This window comes from Pelodiscus sinensis, chromosome 4 (genome assembly GCF_052426305.1).
Source record: "Pelodiscus sinensis isolate ZL-2025 chromosome 4, ASM5242630v1, whole genome shotgun sequence".
Lineage (NCBI taxonomy): Eukaryota > Metazoa > Chordata > Testudines > Trionychidae > Pelodiscus > Pelodiscus sinensis.
The window spans coordinates 111209356-111232210 of NC_143055.1; the positions used below are offsets into that span (position 1 = coordinate 111209356).

General features: G+C 47.9%; 2 protein-coding genes across 2 annotated transcripts in view; both read left to right on the forward strand.

Moving 5' to 3' along the window:
* Window positions 1–741: 741 nt before the first annotated feature.
* Window positions 742–17154, forward strand: LOC102454554 (radial spoke head component 4A). The gene is made up of 6 exons (XM_075929677.2): window positions 742–1957; window positions 2801–3035; window positions 5224–5976; window positions 11011–11152; window positions 16147–16264; window positions 16783–17154. The coding sequence occupies exons 1-6, from the start codon at window positions 840–842 to the stop codon at window positions 17015–17017; spliced, it is 2601 nt and encodes an 866-aa protein (XP_075785792.2). The 5' UTR covers window positions 742–839; the 3' UTR covers window positions 17018–17154.
* A 2686-nt stretch (window positions 17155–19840) lies between these two features.
* Window positions 19841–22855, forward strand: part of CENPE (centromere protein E) — an 85294-nt gene continuing 82279 nt past the window's right edge. Inside the window, exons 1-2 of the mRNA XM_089778051.1 lie at window positions 19841–19998; window positions 21483–21577. Coding sequence (XP_089634177.1) covers window positions 19856–19998; window positions 21483–21577 — 238 coding nt within the window. The 5' untranslated portion in view covers window positions 19841–19855. The remainder of the gene's footprint in view (window positions 19999–21482; window positions 21578–22855) is intronic.

Genomic DNA, 22855 nt, shown 5'->3' on the forward strand with positions numbered 1-22855 from the left:
ACTCAATTTAAAATTTGTGACACTTTGTCATATAGCCCAGGCCATTTTTAAAAATTAAATCTGAGGCTCTGCAGACAAATTGAGAGGTCATTTCATGTCCTGAGGCTAGTCCTTTGTAATTCTCAGAAGCATAGGTGATTTGGGGTAACACCACTCCCCTGTATCCCTGCCAAAATCGTAATTACTAAATGGGGTGCCTCCGCATGGCCCCTCCCTTTTCCTATGGGTGGTCCTACCTGCACACACCCTTCTTCACAGCACCCGTCTCTTATGCACATAACCCACATTTTAGGAAACACTGGGCTGGACAACTTGACAGGGACCAAAGAGACGGGATACAGCACAAGAGCAGGGAAGACTAAGGAGGCATCAAAATATTGCTCGGACACAGGCCACAAATGAATGTCGTTTGCATGTGCATTGCCCTGCATACGCATTATTAGTCCGCAAACTTTTCAGGGCTAGCACTGCGCCCGCTTTTGCTTTGTATTATCAAGACCTCCCCCTTCCCCGCAGATACTCCGTGCCGCGTGAAATCAAGATGCACCGCAGCACCACCCGCCCTTCTGGGGCAGCGAGCCCAACCTGGGCGAACCCCGCAGAGCGGAGTGGAGGATTGAGCGCGCGCTGGAAATCCCCGCCCGGCCCCTGCGCGCTGACAGCCAGCCAGCCAACCACGCACGCGCTGGAGCTCGGCCACGCCCCTGGAAGGAGCCCTGGAGGGTCACGCGGCGCACGTGCACCCAATCAAATCCGCCTAGCAACTGACTCGCGTTTACCTTGGCAACGCTCGGAGACAGGTGCTGGGGGACCGGTAGCGCCGACGGGCAGCCAGCGCCATGGCGGATCCCTCCGAAGACCCCTCGCCTGAGGCTCAGGCGCCGAGCTCGGAACAACTAGACCCGAGCCCCCCATCCGGCCAGGGCCCCGACCAGGGAACCCCCCCTGCTCAGGGCCCAGACCAGCCCACCGAGCCCGGCCAGGGAACCCCTCCTGCTATGGGGCCCTATCAGCCCACCGAGCCCGGCCAGGGAACCCCCCCTGCTATGGGGCCCTATCAGCCCAGCCAGCCCGGCCAGGGAACCCCCCCTGCTATGGGGCCCTACCAGCCCACCGAGCCCGGCCAGGGAACCCCCCCTGCTATGGGGCCCTATCAGCCCACCGAGCCCGGCCAGGGAACCCCCCCTGCTATGGGGCCCTATCAGCCCACCGAGCCCGGCCAGGGAACCCCCCCTGCTATGGGGCCCTACCAGCCCAGCCAGCCCGGCCAGGGAACCCCCCCTGCTATGGGGCCCTACCAGCCCAGCCAGCCCGGCCAGGGAACCCCCCCTGCTATGGGGCCCTATCAGCCCAGCCAGCCTGGCCAGGGAACCCCCCCTCCTATGGGGCCCTACCAGCCCAGCCAGCCCGGCCAGGGAACCCCCCCTGCTATGGGGCCCTATCAGCCCAGCCAGCCCGGCCAGGGAACCCCCCCTGCTATGGGGCCCTACCAGCCCAGACAGGCCCTCTACCAACCCTCTCAAACAGGCCAATTTCCATATGAATCATATGAACCTGGACAAACTCCTTATCAACCTCACCAGCCAGGCCAGATTACCACACCAGGTCAAGTTCCCTATCAGCTTCACCAACCAGGACAATCTGCCTATGAAGCTCATCAAATGGGACAAGAGCTCAGACAAAGCATCTATCAGCCACATGCACCAGGACAAACTCCCTATCAGGCACAGGAACCAAGAGGAAGCCTTTATCGGCAACAAGAACCTATGCTTGGTCCCTATGAGCCTTTTGCACCTGAACATGGCCCTTACCAACCACATGAACCAGGCTATGGCCTGTATCAGCCAGGATACAGCCCATGTGAGAATGAAATATCTGATCCTGGACCTAGAGCATTGGCAATCCAGAATGCAAAGGCCTATCTAATGAAGAGCAGCACGAAGTCTGGCCTGAACTTGTGAGTATGAAAAGGGGGGGAAAACTTTACCTGGGAAAGGAGGTATGGGGGGGAGAGGGTGTAAGATAGTGTATGTGGAGAGGACAAAGAGGTAAGGAGCTATAGAAAAGAGAAGGGGAAATATGCAGGAATCAGGGTTAATGCTTTTGTGGCATTTATAGGTTCTCAGCAGCACTGAGGATCGGACCTACCAAAAGGAATTTAGAGGCATTAAAGGGAGATCGACACAATTAAGGCCATGTTTTCACTACTGGGAAGACTGGCACTGTGGTGGTCAATCTTCCAGAGTTTGATTTAGCGGATCTAGTAAAGACACACTGAATAGAATGCTGAGGGTGCCCCTGGTCAAAGCTGGCACTCCTTGATTCATGAGGAGTAAGAGAAGTCGATGGGAGTGTTTGCTTCCATTGAGCTCTCTCTGTAGAGATGGTGCTAAAGGTTGAATTAAGGTAGGCTAACTCCAGCTACATAATTAATGTAGCTGGAGCTGCATATCTTACTTTGAACTTCTAGGTATGTATAGATAAGGCTTAAGAGTTTTAAATCCAGCTTCAAACAGTTTGTGGGAAAATAGTGGGCAAAGTTATAAATGGAAGATGAACATATATTATTTGTACTACAAACATGCTATTCCTTATGAATATTCCAGGGGTATATCTCAGGCTTAGTTTCCATAGCACTCAATTGAGATTTTCAATATCACAGCTAATTACTATAGTGATGGCAGCTTATCTCAGGACATATGCATTTACCTTTGATATGAAAAATATACTGTGCTGAGAATTTGATATAGTTAGACAGTAATAGTCTACTGGGAGTTTTCATTCTCTTTTGATTTGATAGATATGATCATCTTGCTCGCATGCTGACCAAGATCTTGGATGAACGCCCTATAAATGCAGTAGACATAATTGAGAATATTAGTAAGGATGTGAAATGGGCTCAGTTCCAGAAAAAAATGGACACGCTCCGTGATGAGCATGAAATGCTTCCAACATTTGAACTGGCAGAGAAATATAAGGCTCTGTTCCTCAAGGGGACAGGAGAGGGAGGAGATCAAGAGCCAGAAGAAGAAATAGTGAGTAACTATCGTAGAAACAGAGGTTAAAGATGGAAAAGGCATGAGGTTATCTTGCCCATCCACTGGCAAGTTAGGATTTTCCCCTACAGTATATTCGAATCTTCACTGATATACCCCCTCACAATCTTGAATGATCCCTTCAATGGGTTTCTACCTCTTGTCCCTCTAGAAATGAGGTATGAAAAAGAAGCACTACAGCATTTTCTTACATAAAAAAACCAAAAAAGCTCCCTTCAATCCCAGTTCCAGTTTTGGTCAGTGTACCATATATAAAAAAATGATGGTGACATTTGGCCTAAAGAACTGAAATGTAGAACTGAAAAGATATTTTTTATATAAAAGCAATAAGGTATTTTTGGGTCCCCTTACTTTGTATATGCTGAATATTAAGTTCTCAAATAGTGTTAATAGAGGTCTGTGGTGAAAGGTAGAAAGTAGATACCAGTTGTTTGGGTTTGACCTTTCTATCAAGCTAACATTATATGTACAAGTAAATCACTGAAACTGAATATTAAAGATGGAAAGACATTAAGCCATCATGTGCGTGCTATAACAGTCATCTTCAGGTCAGTGACAGCCAAGAACAAAGTGGCAACATGTCCTTGTGCACACAAGCAGGCTACGTCTACACTGGCATGATTTTCCGAAAATGCTTTTAACGGAAAACATTTCCGTTAAAAGCATTTTCGGAAAAGCACGTCTAGATTGGCAGGGTGCTTTTCCGCAAAAGCACTTTTTGCGGAAAAGCGTCTGTGGCCAATCTAGACGCGGTCTTCCGCAAAATAGCCCCGATCGCCATTTTCACGATTGGGGCTTTTTTGCGGAAAACAGTACTGTGCTGTCTACACTGGCCCTTTTGCGCAAAAGTCTTTCGGAAAAAAACTTTTGCTCGAACGGGAGCAGCATAGTATTTCCGGAAAAGCACTGACGATCTTACATGAGATCGTCAGTGCTTTTCCAGAAATTCAAGCGGCCAGTGTAGACAGCTGGCAAGTTTTTCCGCAAAAGCAGATGATTTTGCAGAAAAACTTGCCAGTCTAGACATAGCCGCAGTGTATTTTGGAAGAAGAAATTTAATGTGTATACCCTCACACAATCAGTTGATAGTTTAAAGCTTGAAAGTGCCAGAAACATTCCACATAAACCAAAAGTCACTTGGACTAAACTACTCACCCTATAGTAGTGAACTTCCAGTCGTACATTTTTTGCTCCTCTATCTGAGATAAGGGGCTGGGAATGATTGTCAAAATGGTAAAGGGGCAGGAGAACAATTTGTATAGTGGAGGTGCTGAGAGCCATTGAACCAACCTGTAGTGTAAACCCTGTATATATAGAAACCACTTCAAGTCAAGGGTGCTGCAGCACCCGCATCACCTGTAATTCCAGCACCCCTGTAAAGGGGCAAAGATGGCAAGGCATATAGGGAGACTTTTCAGAAAGGTATGTTGTTGGCCAAATGTGTTCCCATTAAAGCCAATGGGAGTTTTACCACTGATTTCAATGTGATCAGAAGTACACCAATGTGAATGCTTTTTGAAACACCCACATCTAATGTAGTCAATCTTAAATAATGCATGCTTAGAATATCTCTATATCCAAGTATTCAAAAGAGTGACACTAATTTCTGGGAGGGATTGCTGTCTTTATGTGAATTTCTCTGGTTCTTTCAGGCTTTTGAAATCCAACCAAATTGACTGAATATGTAAAAAAAAGGTTCTGTCCATCCAAACTGCACCTATTTTGCACATCAGGAAGTGCAGCCTCACTGTCCCTGGCCACGAGTGGCCTTCTAGCCAGTTAGTGGCATGTATGTGCTAGAATATGAGTGCCAGCACTCAGATCCCTTATATAGATTGTTTATGCTGTCTATCTATAAATAATGTGACCCTGAATGTTTTGAAGTAAAGAGAACATTGGGAGTTTGAACATTTTTATTCTTTTCCAGACTGTGCTACCTGAAAGCTGTGTATTGTTTAAGCTCTCTGCTTCAGTTTCTCCTTCTGTAAAATGGTGTATTATTATTTTCTTCTGGGATGGTGTGAGGCTTAGTTGTTTATAAAGCACTTTGAAAGGATCAAATACAATATAGAAATGCTAAGTATTATTTTAGTGAGTAATACATGTAACCTTTTAAAAATTTCTTTTATTTACACCTCAGCTTTAACTCCAACAACTTCTTCCCTAGACAGATACTCCTCTACCCAATGTGATGGAGACAGCCTTCTATTTTGAACAGGCTGGAGTTGGCTTGAGCATGGATGAAAACTACCACATATTACTTGCCCTCAAGCAGCTCGTCAGCACGCAGCCAATCCAGACATGCCGCTTCTGGGGCAAGATCTTGGGCCTGGAGACGAATTATATTGTGGCTGAAGTGGAGTACCGTGAAGGGGAAGAGGAGGAGGAGACAGAAGAGGAAGAAGTGATTGAAGAGGGGGGGAAAGAAGGGAGTGAGGGCGAAGAAGAAGATGAGGAAAAAGAAGATGATGAGCCACCAAAGTCCACCTATAAGCCCCCACTGGCGGTCCCAAAAGAAGAAAACCGGACTGGAACCAATAAGTTTATCTATTTTGTCTGTAATGAGCCAGGTAAACCCTGGGTGAAGTTACCTCCAGTGACACCAGCACAAATTGTGGCTGCTAGGAAAATCAAAAAGTTCTTCACTGGAAGGCTGGATGCTCCTATTGTGAGCTACCCACCTTTCCCAGGGAATGAGGCTAATTACCTACGTGCACAAATCGCTCGGATCTCAGCAGGGACCCAGATCAGCCCTCTGGGGTTCTACCAGTTTGGAGAGGAGGAAGGAGATGAAGAGGAAGAGGGGGGAGCAGGAAGAGATACATATGAAGAAAATCCTGACTTTGAGGTCATTAGTGTAACAGAACTTGCAGATTCCCTTTCTAACTGGGTGCACCATGTACAGAATATTCTAATACAGGTAATGCTCTATGTAATCCTCATCGATATTGGCTACCAATTACATGATTACCAGTGGTGTCTCAGAAAGTAAATGAAAATCTTCATCTGTAGAGAGTGTACTGTTCACAATTGGGGCTAAGCTAGAATTGTCTACTATGACATACTGGAAGCAACTTTCTAAGGATTTGTTGTTGTTATTTTGGTTCTTGGGGGGGGGAGGGAGGTGCCTTCCTGTGGATAAATAATCAGGAATAACCTGATAAGAGAGTATATCCCTCAATAATCAATTTCCTGTAATTATTTGGAGTGAGCATTGATAGACTTTAATCCTTTCTGGCTAGTGTGTGGTTTTGCATTTCTGTTTCTCCAAAGGATGGTGACAGTTTGTTTCCTGATTTGACAATGACTAGGTATGTTTTGCTAGCTAGAGTGGGAATACCAATATGGGCTGCTTGTAACTGTACGTAAGGGGCACACAATTTTCTTCAATTGATTTTTTTGTTGTACAGGCAGTCCCCGGGTTACGTACAAGATAGGGACTGTAGGTTTGTTCTTAAGTTGAATCTGTATGTAAGTCGGAACTGGCATCCAGATTCAGCTGCTGCTGAAACTGATCAACTTAAGAACATACAGATTCAACTTAAGAACCCGAGGCGTCCCCAAGTCAGCTGCTGCTGAAACTGATCAGCAGCTGATTCCAGGAAGCCCGGGGCAGAGCAACTCTGCCTCAGGCTTCCTGTAGTCAGCCGCTGGTCAGTTTCAGCAGCGGCTGACTTGGGGATGCCTGGGGCAGAGCAGCTCGGGTGCTGCTGGGTTGGTCCAGTAGCGCGGCCGCTCCTCGGCGCTACTGGACCAACCCAGCAGCACCCCAGCTGCTCTGCCCCAGGCATCCTGATTCAGCCACTGCTGAAACTGATCAGCAGCGGCTGAATCAGGACGCCTGGGGCAGAGCAGCTGGGGTGCTGCCGGGTTGATCCAGTAACACCAAGGAGCAGTGCTGCGGGACCAACCGGCAGCGCCCCACCTGCTCTACCACAGGCCCCGGGCTTTGCTCCACATCTCCCTGGTCTGCTGGGGGGGGGGGGGCACTAGCTGCGTCCCCCCTCCCCCAGCAGACCAGGGAGACGCTGAGCAAAGCCGCGGACGACCTGGGCCGGACTCACGGCGCTTCCAGCTGATCCAGCTCAGCTGGAAGTGCCGCGGGTCCGGCCCCGGGTCCTCCGCCGCTTTGCTCAGCGTCTCCTTGATCTGCAGACCAGGGAGACACTGAGCAAAGCCGCGGAGGACCCAGGGTTGACCCGCGGCGCTTCTAGCTGATCCAGCTCAGCTGATCCAGCTGGAAACGCCGCGAGTCCGGCCCCGGGTCCTCCGCCGCTTTGCTCAGCGTCTCCCTGGTCTGCAGACCAGGGAGACGCTGAGCAAAGCCGCGGAGGACCCGGGCCAGATCGCGGCGCTTCCAGCTGATCTGGAAGCGCCGCGGGTCCAGACCGGGTCTTCCGCCGCTTTGCTCAGCGTCTCCCTGGTCTGCAGACCAGGGAGACACTGAGCAAAGCGGCGGAAGACCCGGTCTGGACCCGCGGCGCTTCCAGATCAGCGCCGTGGGTCTGGCCCGGGTCCTCCGCCGCTTTGCTCCCCGTCTCCCTGGTCTGCTGGTTCCCCCAGCAGACCAGGGAGACGGGGAGCAGCTTTTCTCGCCCCGGAGGAGGCGGGCGGCGGGACCAGGCGTCCCGCCGCTCCAGTCCTCCGGGGCAAGAAAATCCCCGTTCATAACTGCGGATCTGACGTAAGTCAGATCCACGTAACTCGGGGACTGCCTGTATGCACTGTAAGTAATGTCATTATAGAAGCTTGAAAATAATACTGGACTCTGCTTATTTGTTCTCTTTGTTTCTTCTGAAGGAAAAGCTGTGTGTGACATGGCATTTGTTTCCATGTTAAAAGTTAATGATGTCAGCACAGGTCCAGGAAAAGTATTTGTTAACTTAATCTTCTTTGCTGAGTGATTGACTGCCCCCTACCAGTACAACAATAATACTATAAAGTCACACATTGAGTATTTTGTTTTTCATTTCTTGGCAACAGAAGAACAATGGCTTTAAATATAAAATCAATAGATATTTAGAATCTTACGGATATTTCAAGTTGTTCCTTCCAGCTGTTGGAGAGACATAACAAGTAACCTATACAAAATGATGGACAGCCATGTATTTCAAGGCCAGAGGGGACTGTCGTGGTCAGATAGTCAGAACCCTTCTATAACACAGATTATAGAATTTCCAAAATAATTCTTGGAACCTATATTTAGCAAAACATCCAATCCTAATTTTTTTTTTAAAAAAACTGCCCATTATAGAGAATCCACCAAGACATTTAGTAAATTTTTCCAATTTTTCTTTTTGGAACCCTCTCCAATTTATCAACATCATTCTTGAACTGTGAACATCAGAACTAGATCTAGGATTTCAGAAGCAGTCACACCAGTGTCCAGAGGTGAAAATAAGCAGGTGCACAGCTCTAGCAAGACCAGCAATAGCGACCAGTGAGCTATTTAAAGAGCTGGCAGGGACCCAGGTTGCAATAGTATCTGTAAGAAATGTTAAATTACTTTCACCACTGCCAGTATCAAATACAGATGTAAACTAACCTCTTTATTTCTGCTTGGGATTCCTCTGTTTATACATGCAAGGTCTGCATTATCCCTTTTCATCACAGAATCACACTGGGAGTTTTTGTTCATATGATTATCTAACATGACCCACAAATCTTTTTCAGAATCACTGCTTCTGAGGATGATTTCTTCCATCCTATAAGTATATATTCCTTTTTCCCCAGATGTATGCACTTACATTGGATATTTACATTAAAAAACATTGTTTGTTTGCTTCCAGCACACCAATCAATCTGGATTGCTCTTATCAGTGACCTCCCCTCTTCATTATTTGCCATTCCCCCAATTTTTCCATTACATGGAAACTTTATCCATGATGATTTTATAGTTTCTTCTAGGGATGTAAGCGAGTAGTCAAGTACTCGACCACCCGACAAACCTAAGCTTTTCGGGTACTTGAGTACTTGACCACACGCTTTCCTCCCCCCTTGCTGCCTCTGTATGAGAGGCAGCACATGGTGGGAAACAGGAGCCAATGCTGGGGGGAGCTGACTTAAAAGGCAGTTCCCCCCAGCACCATATCCATGGTGCTGCCTGCCCTCCCCCTATAAGAGACAGAAGAGGGAGGGGGGGAGCGGATACTGCCAGGAATCAGCCTTTGCCTACGGTGGGCAGAGGCTGCTTTGGCAGCAGTCCTGTCTGTAGGGGTCCATCAGGGAGGTGGGCCTTGTTCTCCTCCCTTTGCCTGCGGACAGAGGCTGCTGCTGTGAGGTAGTCCCTGTCTGCAACAGCCTGGGCTGGCCATGGGCAAAGGCTGCATCAGCAGTAGCTCCTGTCTGCTTTGGCCAGCTCAGGACACCACAAACGGGCTGCTGGACCCGAGGTCTTTCCACATTTAAAATCCAGAGGCACAGTGGTCCCAGACCGGCGCGAGCCAGGACTGTGTAGTCCTGGCTTGCACTGGCTCCAGGAGCCACACACGCTACACCTCTGGATTTTAAATGGAGTAAGAGCCCAGCGGCTCTTAATACATTTAAAATGTAGAGCAGCAGTGGTCCGTAGCTGTTGTGAGCTGGGACTGCTCAGTCCTGGCTCACACCAGCTCTGGGAGGTACGCCCGCTGCAGCTGTTGACTAATCATATAGTCGATACAAATTGTATAAACTATATGATTAGCCAGATAATCACTCTTTAACATCCTTAGTTTCTTCCAGGTCATTGATAAAAAGGTTAAATAGTGTAGGGCCAAGAACCAATTCTATAGGATACTGCTTGGTGATGATTAACTGTTTACAGTTACAGTTATATTTTGAGACTTGTCAGTAAACCAACTTTTAATCCATTTGTGATGGGGCATCTGCCCCACACTGGCCCTTTAAAGATTAAAACAACCCTGGGAGAGGGCTGGTGCAGTGGAGCTGGGGAGCCAGCAGCTGTGACCAGTATGAGCCAATTAAAGCCCACCTGAGGGCTGTATAAATAAAGGCTCCTGGAGGGGTGGAAAGAGACTTACTTGCTCTAGCTAGGGAGCAGGAAGGATTTGGCTGCCAGGTAAGGGAGGTTTCCCAAGGCAGAGCAGTACTGGGGAAAGGCGGGGAGGGCCGGGGAGCTCTGGCTTGACTTTACAAGGGCTGCAGGGAGGCAGCCAGGGAAGGCAAAGGCGGTAGGTCCATACCCCCTTACCAGCCAGAAGGGAGGCACTCCAGCATCAGCAGGAGGCACCTGCGTGGTGAATCTGCCCTGTGACGCCATTTAATGTGTGCCATATTCATTTTGTTTCCTAAACTGTTTTAATCAAAATGTCATGTGGTCCCAAGCCAAGATCCTTACAGAAATGTGTTACATTAACACTATTATCTGTGTTAACCAAACTTGTAATCTCTTAAAAAACATATGAAGCTAAGGTTATGAAAGAAGATCCTCTCAAACCACATTGATTGTCATTATTTACATTACTCTCCTTGAATTCTTTATTAATCAATTTCTACTTTATTGTAGTCACAGTGGACTAGTACTGTCACAGTTGGTGGTATCAGCAACAACTGTGCCTCACAGGTGTGTCTGAGGCACAGTGCCTAAAGAAGCCCCTGGGGTGTTGAAGCCCTTGAGGGGCTCTGCCTCCCGATACAATCTAGCTATGAATGAAAACAGAGTTTTAGTCTTTTGGTTTAAGTTCCAAATCTTTCAATAACACCAACACTTTTAAAAAAAATGGAGAACCCTAAAGCAGATTGAAATCTGACAATTGACGTATTAGGGAGTGAATTCTTAAGCAGTTGGTTCAATAGGAGATGCATGGAGAACTGACAAGTATAATTGTACGTCATCTATTTTTCTTTTTATATGTGATACCTTGGTGCCTCTGAACTGAATGTTTTAACTCACATCACAGTATTTCAAATATTGCTGTCCTTGTTTTATACCTCTTTGATACGCTGGTTGTAGGGCCGCTGTGCCTGGGTTAACCCGTCTCAAAAGTCAGAGGAGGAAGAAGAAGAAGGCGAGGAAGAGGAAAAAACAGAAGAGCCAGATGAGCCACAGCCAGAAGTGGGCCCCCCTCTTCTGACTCCACTCTCTGAAGATGCAGGTACCGGCAATTCAGACTTCTTCGAATCCTTTATTTATTTAACAGTGAATATCCACATGGAGCTTTTAACAGCTGTCTAATAAACATGTAGGCTACGTCTACATTGGTGTGATCTTGCGCAAAAACGGCCACTCTTGCGCAAAAACTTGTTGCCTGTCTACACTGGCCGCAAGTTCTTGTGCAAGTACACTGACGTCCTAATGTATGAAATCAGGGCTTCTTACAAAAGAACTCTGATGCTCCTGCTCAGGAATAAGCCCTTTTGTGCAACTGTTCTTGCACAAGAGGCCAGTGTAGACAGGCAGCCAAGAGATTTTGTGCAAGAGCCATCCACAAAGAAAAAAGCCCTAGGGGCTGCTTGGACGCTCTGTATGTGCAGGCACTGCTCCGGACTTCCTGGTAACCCGAGCCCCCTTAAAGGCACACTCAGCATGCAGAGGCCACGTGGCAGAAGCACCTCTGCCACCAAGCTCTGCTGTGTGGCTCTGCTGAATCAAAAGCCACCAGACCACCCAGGATGGCTGCTCCAGGGGGGGAGCAATAACCTGCACCCCCAGCTCAGGAGGCCCCAAGGGGCACAAAGCGGCGTGCCCGTTTCTGGTCCCCAGGGGTGATCGAGGCCCTGCTGGACCCTCCACAACGTCCGTGCCTGTCACAGGAATGAGGACATCTTCCGCCGCATGGCCCATGAGCTCTCCAACCAGGGCCATCCAGCCCGGACCCTCGAACAGGTCTGGGCTAAACTCAAGGAGCTGCGCCTGGGCTATGTCCGGGACAGGAGCTGACAGCTGCCCCCGTTACCAGCAGCTCCATGGCATCCCAGGCGAGGCAGCACCCCAGGGACCCTCGGGTCTAGTTGACACCAGTAGGTGTGTCCCCCCGTCACCAGGCCCAGCGAGGCGGGGGACGATTCAGAGCTTCCCACTGGGTCAGAGGACGATGAGGAGGACCAGGGCAGCACTGTGACCCTGCAACTCAAAGTCCGTTCAGGCAGCTCGGACGTCTCCCACGCGTCATTGGAGGCCTGAGAAGGATCCACTGGTGAGTGTTGCACTTTGCATTCACAAGGGCGGGGGGAGCCAGGCACCTGGGGGGAAGGGAGAGAGCGCATCACTCAGGCAGCATGAGTTGCACGCTGTGTACCATACCAGTATGCAGCACGTGCAGCCTGGTGACCGAGCAGCATGTGGCCACGGCAGGCAGCAACAGGGCACGCCTGGGACCATGCTGCTCACACACATCTGGACCGGGGGGAAGGATGGATGCCGGCTGGAACCAGCCAGGGCTCCACCAGGGCCCCAGGGGCTCATACCAGAGCCCACACCTCCCAAAGGGTGCAGCACACAGACAGCACACTGTTCATGCCTGGCTGTGCGACACAGCCAGCTGCTCCTAGGAAAACTGCAGCAACACAGCCCTATGGGCATGGCCCTCACTGAGCCTCTCGCCTGCTCCTGGTGCCTTGACTGGCCTCCCGAGTGAAGTCCCCACTGCAGCCACACATGTCATAGAATCATAGAATAATAGGACTGGAAGGGACCTCAAGAGGTCATCGAGTCCAGCCCCCCGTCCTCCTTGTGACACCCTTTTAGATATTTGAAAACTGCTATCATGTCCCCCCTTAATCTTCTTTTTTCCAAACTAAACAAGCCCAGTTCATGTCCCTGGGGTACGTATGTGAGGGCTAGCAGGAGGGGGAGGGGGAAAGCACTCGGGCCGGCCCTAGAGCCACCTGAGTTTCACCACAAGGATGATACACTCCCCAGTCATCCCTGGTTCCGTCCAGGAGACATCCACATGATGGGGATCTGAGAGCCCAGACCACGTCTGCCATATGTGCTCCCAGGCTCTGTGTGGTGATTCATCTTGCTCCCTGTCAAACACCATTGATTAGCCCACAGCCTCCACCAGCAGGGAGTTCTACAGGTAAACACAACACACACGCATGCGCTCGCGTAGGGCCACATCAACCAGGGCAGCAGGGGGTAGGCCATGTCCCCCACAACAGATGTGGGCATGGGCACGTCCCCAACAGTAAATTCCTGCTGGGGGAAGAAAGTGCCCGCCTCCATCCTGCCAAACAGTCTGGTTTGTCAGAGAATTCAGGCGTTGCATGCCCTGCCGGACCAGCCCGCATAAATGTCCATGAAGCTGCCACGGTGGTCCATGAGGGCCTGGAGCACGATGGAGAAATACCCCTTGCAGTTTATGAAATGGGCTGCTCGATGCTCTGAGGCACCGACAGGGATGTGGGTTGCATCCAGGACTCCCCTGCAGTTGGGGAACCCCAGGACAGTGAAGCTGGCCACCGTAGCCTCCATGTCCTGCAGGCGGATGACTTGCTGGAGCAGGATGTTGTTGATGGCACGGATGACCTGCAGAAGGGTACACAGAAACACAGGGGAATGCATCACATAAGGCAGAGTGAGTGCATGCTCCCTTGGGGGGGTTCCCACCCCCCTGTGATGCCCTCTGTCCTCTCACACACCAGGGCCCCCCCCCGGCTCACGCCCCCCCCCCCAGCAGGCCAGTGCAAGGGAGGGATGGCCCAAACCCCTGGGTGACGGGGCATTCCCCCATCACCCCAGCCTGGAGGCTTGCCTGCCCCTGGGCATGGAGTTCAGCACCCTCTCCCCCTCACCCCCCCCCAGACTTACCTGCATGACAACGGCACCAACAGTTGATCTGCCCACCCCAAACTGGTGTGCCACCGATTGGTAGCTGTCCGGGGTTGCCAGCTTCTATATGGCAAAGGAATGGGTGCCTGCAGCCAGGTGGCGCTTCTCTGGAGCGCAGGGGTGAGCCAGGCACACAGCTCCAGGAATGTCTGCTTTCGCATCCGAAAGTTCCGGAGCTATTGCTGGTTGTCCCAATGACCCAGGACCAGCCGGTCCCACCAGTCCGTACTGGTGTCCAGTCTCCACAAGGGTCTCTCCACGGGGGGCGGGGGGGATGCTACAGGGATGCTACTGCCTCCCTGGTGAGGGAGTCCAGAGCAACCTGCGCCTCGAGGTCCTGGGTGACAAGTGCAGCAGCATGGAGCAGCAGCTGCAGGCACTCCAAAATGGCCGGAAGGGGCCAGAGCAGGCATAAGGCTACCCCTGGCACAACAAAAGAGCTGACGGCAAAAAAAATCAGCAAATGGCACTAAGGCACAACCTGTGGTGTCCAAGAAGGCAGAGGGCAATCACAACTAGAACTGCTACGGCTGTCAGTCCCTGCAAGAGATACTAAAGCACACAGCAGGAGAGAAAAGGCTGTCAGGGAGATCCCTTTAAGCATGTGTCTCAAAGGAGCTCCAGGCCCCGCCCTGGCCCCTGGAAAGGGCTGGTGCCCTTTTGCTATCTCCAAAGTGGTTCTGGGCTCCTGCTTTTGCGCTAGAGCGTCCCACCAATGTAGACGCTCTCTTGCGCAAAAGACTATTGCTCTGACGATGAGTTCTGGCCAATATAGACACTCTTTTGTGCTAAAAGAGTTTTAGCGCAAGATTGCGCCAATGTGGACGTAGCCTGAGTTTTGGGCTCCTAATGCAGCATGGAAGTATTTTGGAATTGTGAGATAATGACATTAGCTGTATGTTTCTGCTAATGTCAACAGAGAAATAAGTGTTGATATTTAAACTCTGGTCTTTCTGTTTCAGAGTTAACAAGTCCACTAGAGTCAGAGAGTTTAAGACCAGAAGAGATCCCTAGTCTTACCTCCTTTATATCATAGGCCACCAACCCCAGATTGACCAGATACAAATTTGCCATGTGGGGTCAGGAGCAATCAGTTAGACCCTTAGCACATGAGCAAGAACCAGTCAGCCCAGCACCTGAGAAAATACTCAGTGCCACCCAGTGTCATATCTCCAGACGTAATCATCCGTAATACTTCACAGAAAGGAGATAAGTCTTTCCTAAAATACATTGGGGAAGGGGGAAAATCCCTTTCCACCTTGTTACCACCTCCTGGCATGCTCTTTTCAGGGTCTTTGCTACTCGTGACTGGACTTCCTTAGTTTGCTCCCAGGTAAGGTAGTTCTTGGACCCTCACCTCTAACTGAGCCTAGCAATTTGCTTCTTTTTCCTGGCTGTGTTCGTAGAGGCTGCCTGGCACAGGGTCACTGCCCCTCTGCTTTTCCAGGTCCCTGTGACTCTTCTTGTTTTTCTGTATTCTCTCCTTTGTAGCAGTCCTTCTTTACTTTATTGGCTGCAGCTATGGGTGCCTGCCTCCATGATTGTCCGCTATGCTGCCTGCATGGGAATGTGATCTAGCTGCTTGCCTGTAAACCTGAGAGGCTTTCCTCCCTCTTCTGCCTATGCTCATGTAGGGTTCATATACACATCTGCTTTGGGAGCAAAACACAAACTGAAAGTGGTTCTCAGACCTCTTCCTTCTAATCCCTGTCAGTACAGGCAGCCCAGCTACACAACTGTATTCATAAATTTGTACAGCTCTCTCAGAACTAATTAAATTGTTTGCCCCACAACAGTTTCCAGAATTCCACCCCTCTCATGGATAAAAATCTTCTATTTTTCTGCCTGAATTTGTCTAGCTTATCCATTTGTTCTTGTACCACCATTATCCTTTAGCTTAAAGCTTATTTGCAGAGAACAATCATTATCCCTTTCAGCCTTCATTTTGTGAGACTAAAAAAGTCAAGATCTTCCTGTCTCATAAAATTAAGTCCCTCATTTCCCCCAATAATTCTAGTAACTCTTATCTGCACCTGCTCCAGTTTAAATTCTGATTTCTTGAACGTGGGTCATCAGAACTGTAGACAGTTTTCCAAATGAGTTCTTACCAACGCCTTGTATAATGTCATTAATACTTGTGTGTCTAGTGGAAATGCCTTGCCTAATACATCCTAGAATTGCACTTGTTTCTCACAGCCGTATTAATAGTCATAGAAACAAAATCTGGTCCTGTACCAGCTACCAAATATTTAATAGATGTTCATGATTCAACTTATTCATCTGTGTGTGTTTTTATTTTATTTGTGTTTTTGGCAGAAATTCAAAATATCCCTCCATGGACATCTCAGTTATCCACAAATCTGGTTCCTCAATACGCCATTGCAGTTCTTCAGTCCAACTTGTGGCCTGGAGCATACTCTTTTGCTATCGGCAAGTAGGTAGCTCTTATTTATGTAGCTTCTGGCGAACCTTGGTATGTCAAAGTGTTCATTACTACTCCATTCTAAATTGGCTAATCAAATAAACCTATTTAATTCATTCAGTTGAAATGTTTATTTTGGTGATTTTTAATCCATTGACTTCACTTATTAAAATATAGTCACCTCAATGATCGTGGAGACCACTTAATAGTGCACAGCAATAGTAAACAATAATTTAGGGCAAGTGTAACTAGTGGAAATCAGATTTACAGAATGTAATTATTGAATTAGTATTTGGCCAAGGTATCAGTCTTACCACCTACCCTTTTTCATACAAAACAGTGCCATGGGAATGGGATCTTTAATAGCCACTGACATGTTTATCTTTATTTACATTAGTTAAGAGCAGATGCCATTATTGAAAATATGTCCAATATTGGTTTTTGTTCAGCGAAGCAGAAAAGCTTAAGAATAGACAGCACCCTCATACTTTTTTGCTAGGAAATTGTGATCTCTTGATTTTGTTCCTCAGGAAATTTGATAACATTTATCTGGGCTGGGGTCACAAATACAGTGTGGATAACTATTCGCCTTCACTACCCCCATCGGTGCAAGCAGAGTACCCTAGTGGGCCAGAAATCACTGAAATGAGTGACCCTACTGTGGAAGAGGAGCAGGCACTCAAAGCTGCACAGGAAGAAGCTTTGGCTGCAGCTGAGGAAATAGATGAGTTGGAGGAAGAAGAGGATGAAGATGAGGATGATTAAAATCTACAAAAGTCAGATTTGTATAAAAGTTTTTCTAAAAAATAGTTTTAATATATTTAGTATAATGAGTATAATGACTGAGCCAATCTTAAAAAAATCAATGTGTGTATATATAAAATAAACACCTTTGTTATTTCTCTTCTTGTAGGCTCTTCTTATTTTGAATAAATATGTTGATGTCCTGCCATGGGGGCAGGAGACTGGACTTGATGACCTCTCAAGGTCCCTTCCAGTCCTAGTATTCTATGATTCTATGTTAGGAAAAATTTCTTAAGGAATCAATTTAAGGCTGGCAGCATGGATCCTGATGCATAAGACCATAAAAATGGCTAGTTCTTTTTTTTAACCTGCTATAGTCTTGGCCTTCACAACATCCTCTAGCAAAGAGTTCCACAGGTTGACTGTGCATTGTGTGGAAAAAATACTTTCTTCCATGTTTTAAGATCATTTGGTGATCCCTAGTTCTTGTAAAAGCGGCGAGGAGTCCTGTGGCATCTTATAGACTAACCAAAGTGTTGGAGCATAAGCTTTCGTGGGCAAAGACCCACATGATTTGCCCACGAAAGCTTATGCTCCAACACTTCGGTTAGTCTATAAGGTGCCACAGGACTCATCACCGCTTTTGCAGATTCAGATTAACACAGCTACCACTCTGATACCTAGTTATGAGAGTGTAAATAACCGTTCAATATTTATGTTCTCCACATCAGCCATGATTTTATAAACCTCTATTGTATCTCCCACCCCAGAATTCAGGATACGGGCAGATCATAGATTTATACAGAGGTAATATAATATTCTGACTCCTTATTTATCCCTCTTATTGATTCTCAACATTGCTTGCTTTTTTAATTGCTGCTGCACATTGAATAGAGAACTTTTCACAGTGACTCCAATATCTTTCTTGAATGGTAACAGTTAACTTAGACCCCATTTCATATGTAGAGTTAGGATTTTCCAATGTGCATTACTTTGCATTTATCAATACTGAATTTCATCTGCCATTTTGTTGCCCGATCACCTACTTTTGTGAGATCTTTTTGAATGCCTTTTGTGTTTATCCTTACACTGGCATTTTTCTTTCCAGCTTATTCCTCAGTTAAAGGGATCACTGTCAACTTCAATTTTCAAAAGTGATTTATGTTCAAAAGAAGCAGTTTTTTAGGGCTGCACCTAGATTAGAAATATTAGAACCTAAATTTCACTACCAGATCATCTACATGTGTAATATAGATCCAGTCCTGTCCTTCATTAGGACCTGTAATTTACCAGTCACTGAAACAGTAATTGGGTGTTTGTATATCTGTATTATATTGTCTTCATACTGGATGTAGTGAAAGTATGTGAGCTCTGTTGACCTGGAAGGCTTGCAGGATCAAATACTAAACCTGTGACATAACTGGGCAGTTCATTAATAAAGGCTTGCTGTCTATCACACAATTACTGTAATAGATTTTAAGATTCAATGTGACTTCTAGTGCAATCAAGTGCAGGTCTCATGGCAAAATAAATGATGTAGGGTTAGAACTTCCATAACTTTTCAAGGATAGGCTGCACTGATCTCTTTACACATGGGGTGCTGCAGGTGTGTGGTATCTATCAGACAATGAATAAAGTTACACCAAAGTCTAGACAAAGGCTATTATTTCACTCACTTAAGCTAAGAGTAACAAGTGATCCTGTGGCACCTTAGAGCAGGTCTACACTGGGGAGTTATTTTAAAGTTATTTCTAAATAACTCCCTTTATTTCAAAATAACAAAGCAAATGTCTACACTACCAAGCCTACTATTTTGAAATTGTGGGCTTGTTATTTTGAAATAACTCCTGCTCATGAAGAGGAATAAGCTTATTTTGAAATAATTCCTGAAATAAGTATTTCAAAATAACCTGGCAGTGTTGTCATAGTTTATGGCTATGTCTACACTGCCCCCTCTTGCAAACAAAAAAGGCAGATAAGGAAAGTGTAGAATATTGTTGCACCTCATTTGCATAATTAACGAGGCTCTGTTTTTGTGCAGTGTAGATGTAGCCTAAGGGTATGTTTACATTACAGAGAAGATCAAAGCTGTCACTATCAATCTTCCAAGGTTTGACTTAGTGGGTCTATGGAAGACATGCTAATTCAAACTGAGAGGGGCACTGGTCAATGGCAAAATGCAGGACCTGCATTTTGCTTCAGCTACCCCAGACTAACACGGCTACATCTCTATCACTGGTCAATGGCAGTAGTCCTGTTTCTACAAGTAATAAGGGAAGGCAAAAGGAGAGTTTTCTGTCTTCCACTTCTTGCACCATGGACATGACAAAAGTTGAGGTAAGGGATTTTGACTTCAGCTATACAATTAACATAGCTGAAGTTGTGTATTTTAATTTGACCTTATTCTATAGTGTAGACAAATCGTAAGGTGCCACAGGACCACTCCTTACTTTTAAGTTACAGACTAACTGGGATATCCCTCTGAGATATTTTAGGGTAAGACAAGAGTGGGGGGCAGAGAAATGGCATAAAACACATTCCAGGGACAGAACCCTGGCTGTGTCACGGACTACAACTCCCAGCATGCAATATGTCCCGGCTGTGCGAGGAGGGCAGAGGGAGGGGTGGCTTTACAGGCTGACAGCTGGAGTTTCTCGAGCTAGAGCAGTTCCCTGTACTGTAGCAGTGTGATCCCCATTACCATGAAACGTTCCTACCCGTTGAATCCCTGAAAGGGGCTGTCTAAAGCCGGGTTGTTCCAGGCACCTCCCCCTGAGTGCCGGTGACAGTGGCGCAGTCCGGATTCCGGAAGTGTCTGTCAGGGACGGGCCAATAAGAAATAGCTCGAGAGTAATTCAAATGCTGGCGGCAGTTGGCGGCCCGGTGGAGGAATCAGCCGGGTGGGCTTGGTGCAACGGCTCCGGGGAGGTGACGCGCAGCGGGGCGATGGCGGAGGAGGGGGCCGTGACGGTCTGCGTGCGGGTGCGGCCGCTTATCGCCAGGTGACTGCGGGCAACCGAAGCCCCCTGCCCGGGACCGCGCCTTGCCCCTCAGCCGCCGCTGGGCCCTTCGATCCCGGGGGCCCTTCCTGCCTTAGTCTCCCCGCGGCGGCGGGGCCGAGTGGGGTCGCTGCGCCCAGCCGGGGGTGAAAGACTTGCGAGCTGGGCTGCTACGTGCCAGGCCTCTCCCTGCAGCTCGCCTTCCCCTGAGCATGGCCCAGCTGATGCGGGGCGAGGGGGCTTAATGTTGCCCCTTGGGTGCCCGGTGCGCTCTGCGGGAAGGGGGGTACGAGCAGACTCGGTGCCTCTTGTGTGTTGGGGGCGGACAGCGAGGAGCCAAGGCAAGGTTGGGAGACCAAGTGTGATGCTCGGAGGAGGGACAAAGCGGGGCTAAAGCGGCATAGAGAACAACGAGCCATATAGCGGGGAAGGGATGTCCCCGTCGGTAGGGAGAGGAGACAATAAGGAAGCAGCCCGTGACGGCAAAGCACAATGAAACAAATGAACAGAGGGGGAAGTGACATAAAGGAGAATCAAAGCATGGCAGAGACCATTCAACTTCTAGCACAGGTTTGGGATATAAGCGACTAGGTGACCAACCGACAAGCATAAGCTGGACCAGGAGCTGGTTCCCCCCCCCCCCCCAGCACCGTCCCCAGGGTGCCATCTGCCCTGACTGCCTCTATCAGAGGCAGCAAGGCGTGGGATGGGGAGGCTGTGGCAAGCAACCCCTGGCTGTATCCAATAATAGCCGCAATGAACGGGCTGCTGGACTCAGCACGAGCCTGGACTGAGCAGATCTGCCTTGTGCTGGTCCAGGAGCTGCACCTCTGCATTTTAAATTGGTTTTAAAATGCAGAGCCTCAGCATGGGTGACTTCCGGAGCTGTCAGGAGCCAGGACTGCTTGGCTCCTGCAGCTACTGGCACCGTAGCTCTGCAGAGTGGTCCTACTGATGAATTGTATAGTTGATACAAATTGCATTGACTATACAGTTAGCTAGGTAACTGCAATTTAACATCCTTAGCAAAGGTATGAAACAGAAAGTTGATGTGGTGAATTGCAGAGTGCTGCTGTTTTATTTAAATTGCTAATGTTTATAACTAGGTATATAGGGTTGATTTGGGGATTAGTAGATATCCGATAAACTTCGCTTTGCTTCACCTCAGAATTTGGTCTTCTGTTTCACTTGTTGAGATGAGTCTGGATGGTGTCCTCTTATTCACGTGCTAAGGATGGGCTATGGATGCCCATTGATCAAATGTGGAACTTGCTTGTGCTCTTGATTGGATGAAGTAGGTAGGTGACAATGGGCACCTACATTTATGTCTCTAATCTGCTGAAGAAAATCTGTTCCATTAAGGTGAATACTACTTTCCTATGACTAAGGGAATTTTTTCTTTTAAGAAGAAAAATAAAATGAACACGATTTCTGTTTTGATCTCTGATAGGATTCATCTTTTTTTTTTTTTTTTTTTTTTTTTAAAGAGAAAATGAAGCATCTGAAGATAAAGTACAGTTTTACTGGAGAAGTGAAAATTCCACAATTTTACAAGTGGATGGTACAAGGACTTTTAATTATGGTAAGACCCCTTATCACTATATTATCTGAGCAATTGACAATTGTTAATTTTATCCTCAACACATCTGTGATTGCCCACCCCTACTATATCACATCCTGTCATGCAAAGTACAGGATGGATGTAGCCTGTCCAGCCCTTCTATCTGACCTGTCCCTCTGATTAGCAGAGCAAGCATACTTACAGCAGGCAGCAACAGCCACTGGAAACATTTAGCTGTCCCCTCCCCTTCTTGTCAAGTCCTGCAGTAGGGCTGCTCTCAGGACTCTCCGGCTAGCAGGGGAGGATAGGAGACAACAAGAGGGGAATGCTGATATGCCAGGGTGTCCTTCCTCCATACCCCATCTTTGCAGAGCACGGGTCTGCGAAAGGGGGACACAGGAGAGATGCTCCAGTCTGAGGTATGAATGGTGACAGAGACCAGTGCCTCCCAAAGAGGCAGTGCACTGCTCCTAACATTTCTTCAGCAACTAGCTAATTCACTCTCTCACACAGTCAGCACCACACACCCCAGTTTGTTGTGCACCCAGTTTCTGTGTCTCCCACTTTCTCAGTCCGCACAGTCTAACACACACAATGTGTGTCAGTCTTTCACCCCCATCACCTTTGCTTGGGGCCCTGCCCCTTCCATAGATCTAGAGCTGTCCCTTGATGATGTCCCAAAATTCATGTAGTGGCCTCCCTGGAAAAAATTGCCTACTCCAGCAGTGTAGGATGCTTCTCAAGGTTGCTTAAAGCCCCAAAACCATGGAGAAAAATTGCTTGCTGGTGACTCTCATGTATTGTGTTTACCCATCATTGTGATGGAGATCTTTTAATGGTTCCTACTTCTATGAGAATAATAAAATCCCCTTTGCCCACACCTTTTCTTTTATTATTATCATACAGCAAAGACGCAGTGTTTGGTTGTTTAAACCCACACTTGGGCTATAGTAATGCCTGGTCTGTGCTACAGAGTCTTACCAGCAAATGTGTAGAGCCCTGCAAATCCACAGCTATCTGTGGCTCATTTTTCTGCAGTTGCGGATACAAATTTTATATTCATGTGGGGCTCTACATATCTCTGTCTGCTACGAGTGTATGAGTATGAGGGAGAAATCACACCCCTTAGCTGACATAGCTGTTCTTGCAAAAACCTTTGTCAGCATAGCTTCACCTAGAGTGCTTCTGTCACCTTAGCTAAAGTCATTCAGGAATAGGGATGTTAATAAGTAACATCCATGCAGCGGAGGGCTGCTCCAGCATTGCCAGCAGACCTGCTTCTGGCTCTGCAAGAAGCCA

Bases quoted from the DNA above. Each gene is read 5' to 3' on its own strand.
- LOC102454554 (XM_075929677.2), top strand. From the start codon at position 840: ATGGCGGATCCCTCCGAAGACCCCTCGCCTGAGGCTCAGGCGCCGAGC. The intron at 11,153-16,146 runs GTACCGGCAATT...TGTTTTTGGCAG, and splicing joins TCCACTCTCTGAAGATGCAG to AAATTCAAAATATCCCTCCA. The intron at 16,265-16,782 runs GTAGGTAGCTCT...TTTGTTCCTCAG, and splicing joins TACTCTTTTGCTATCGGCAA to GAAATTTGATAACATTTATC.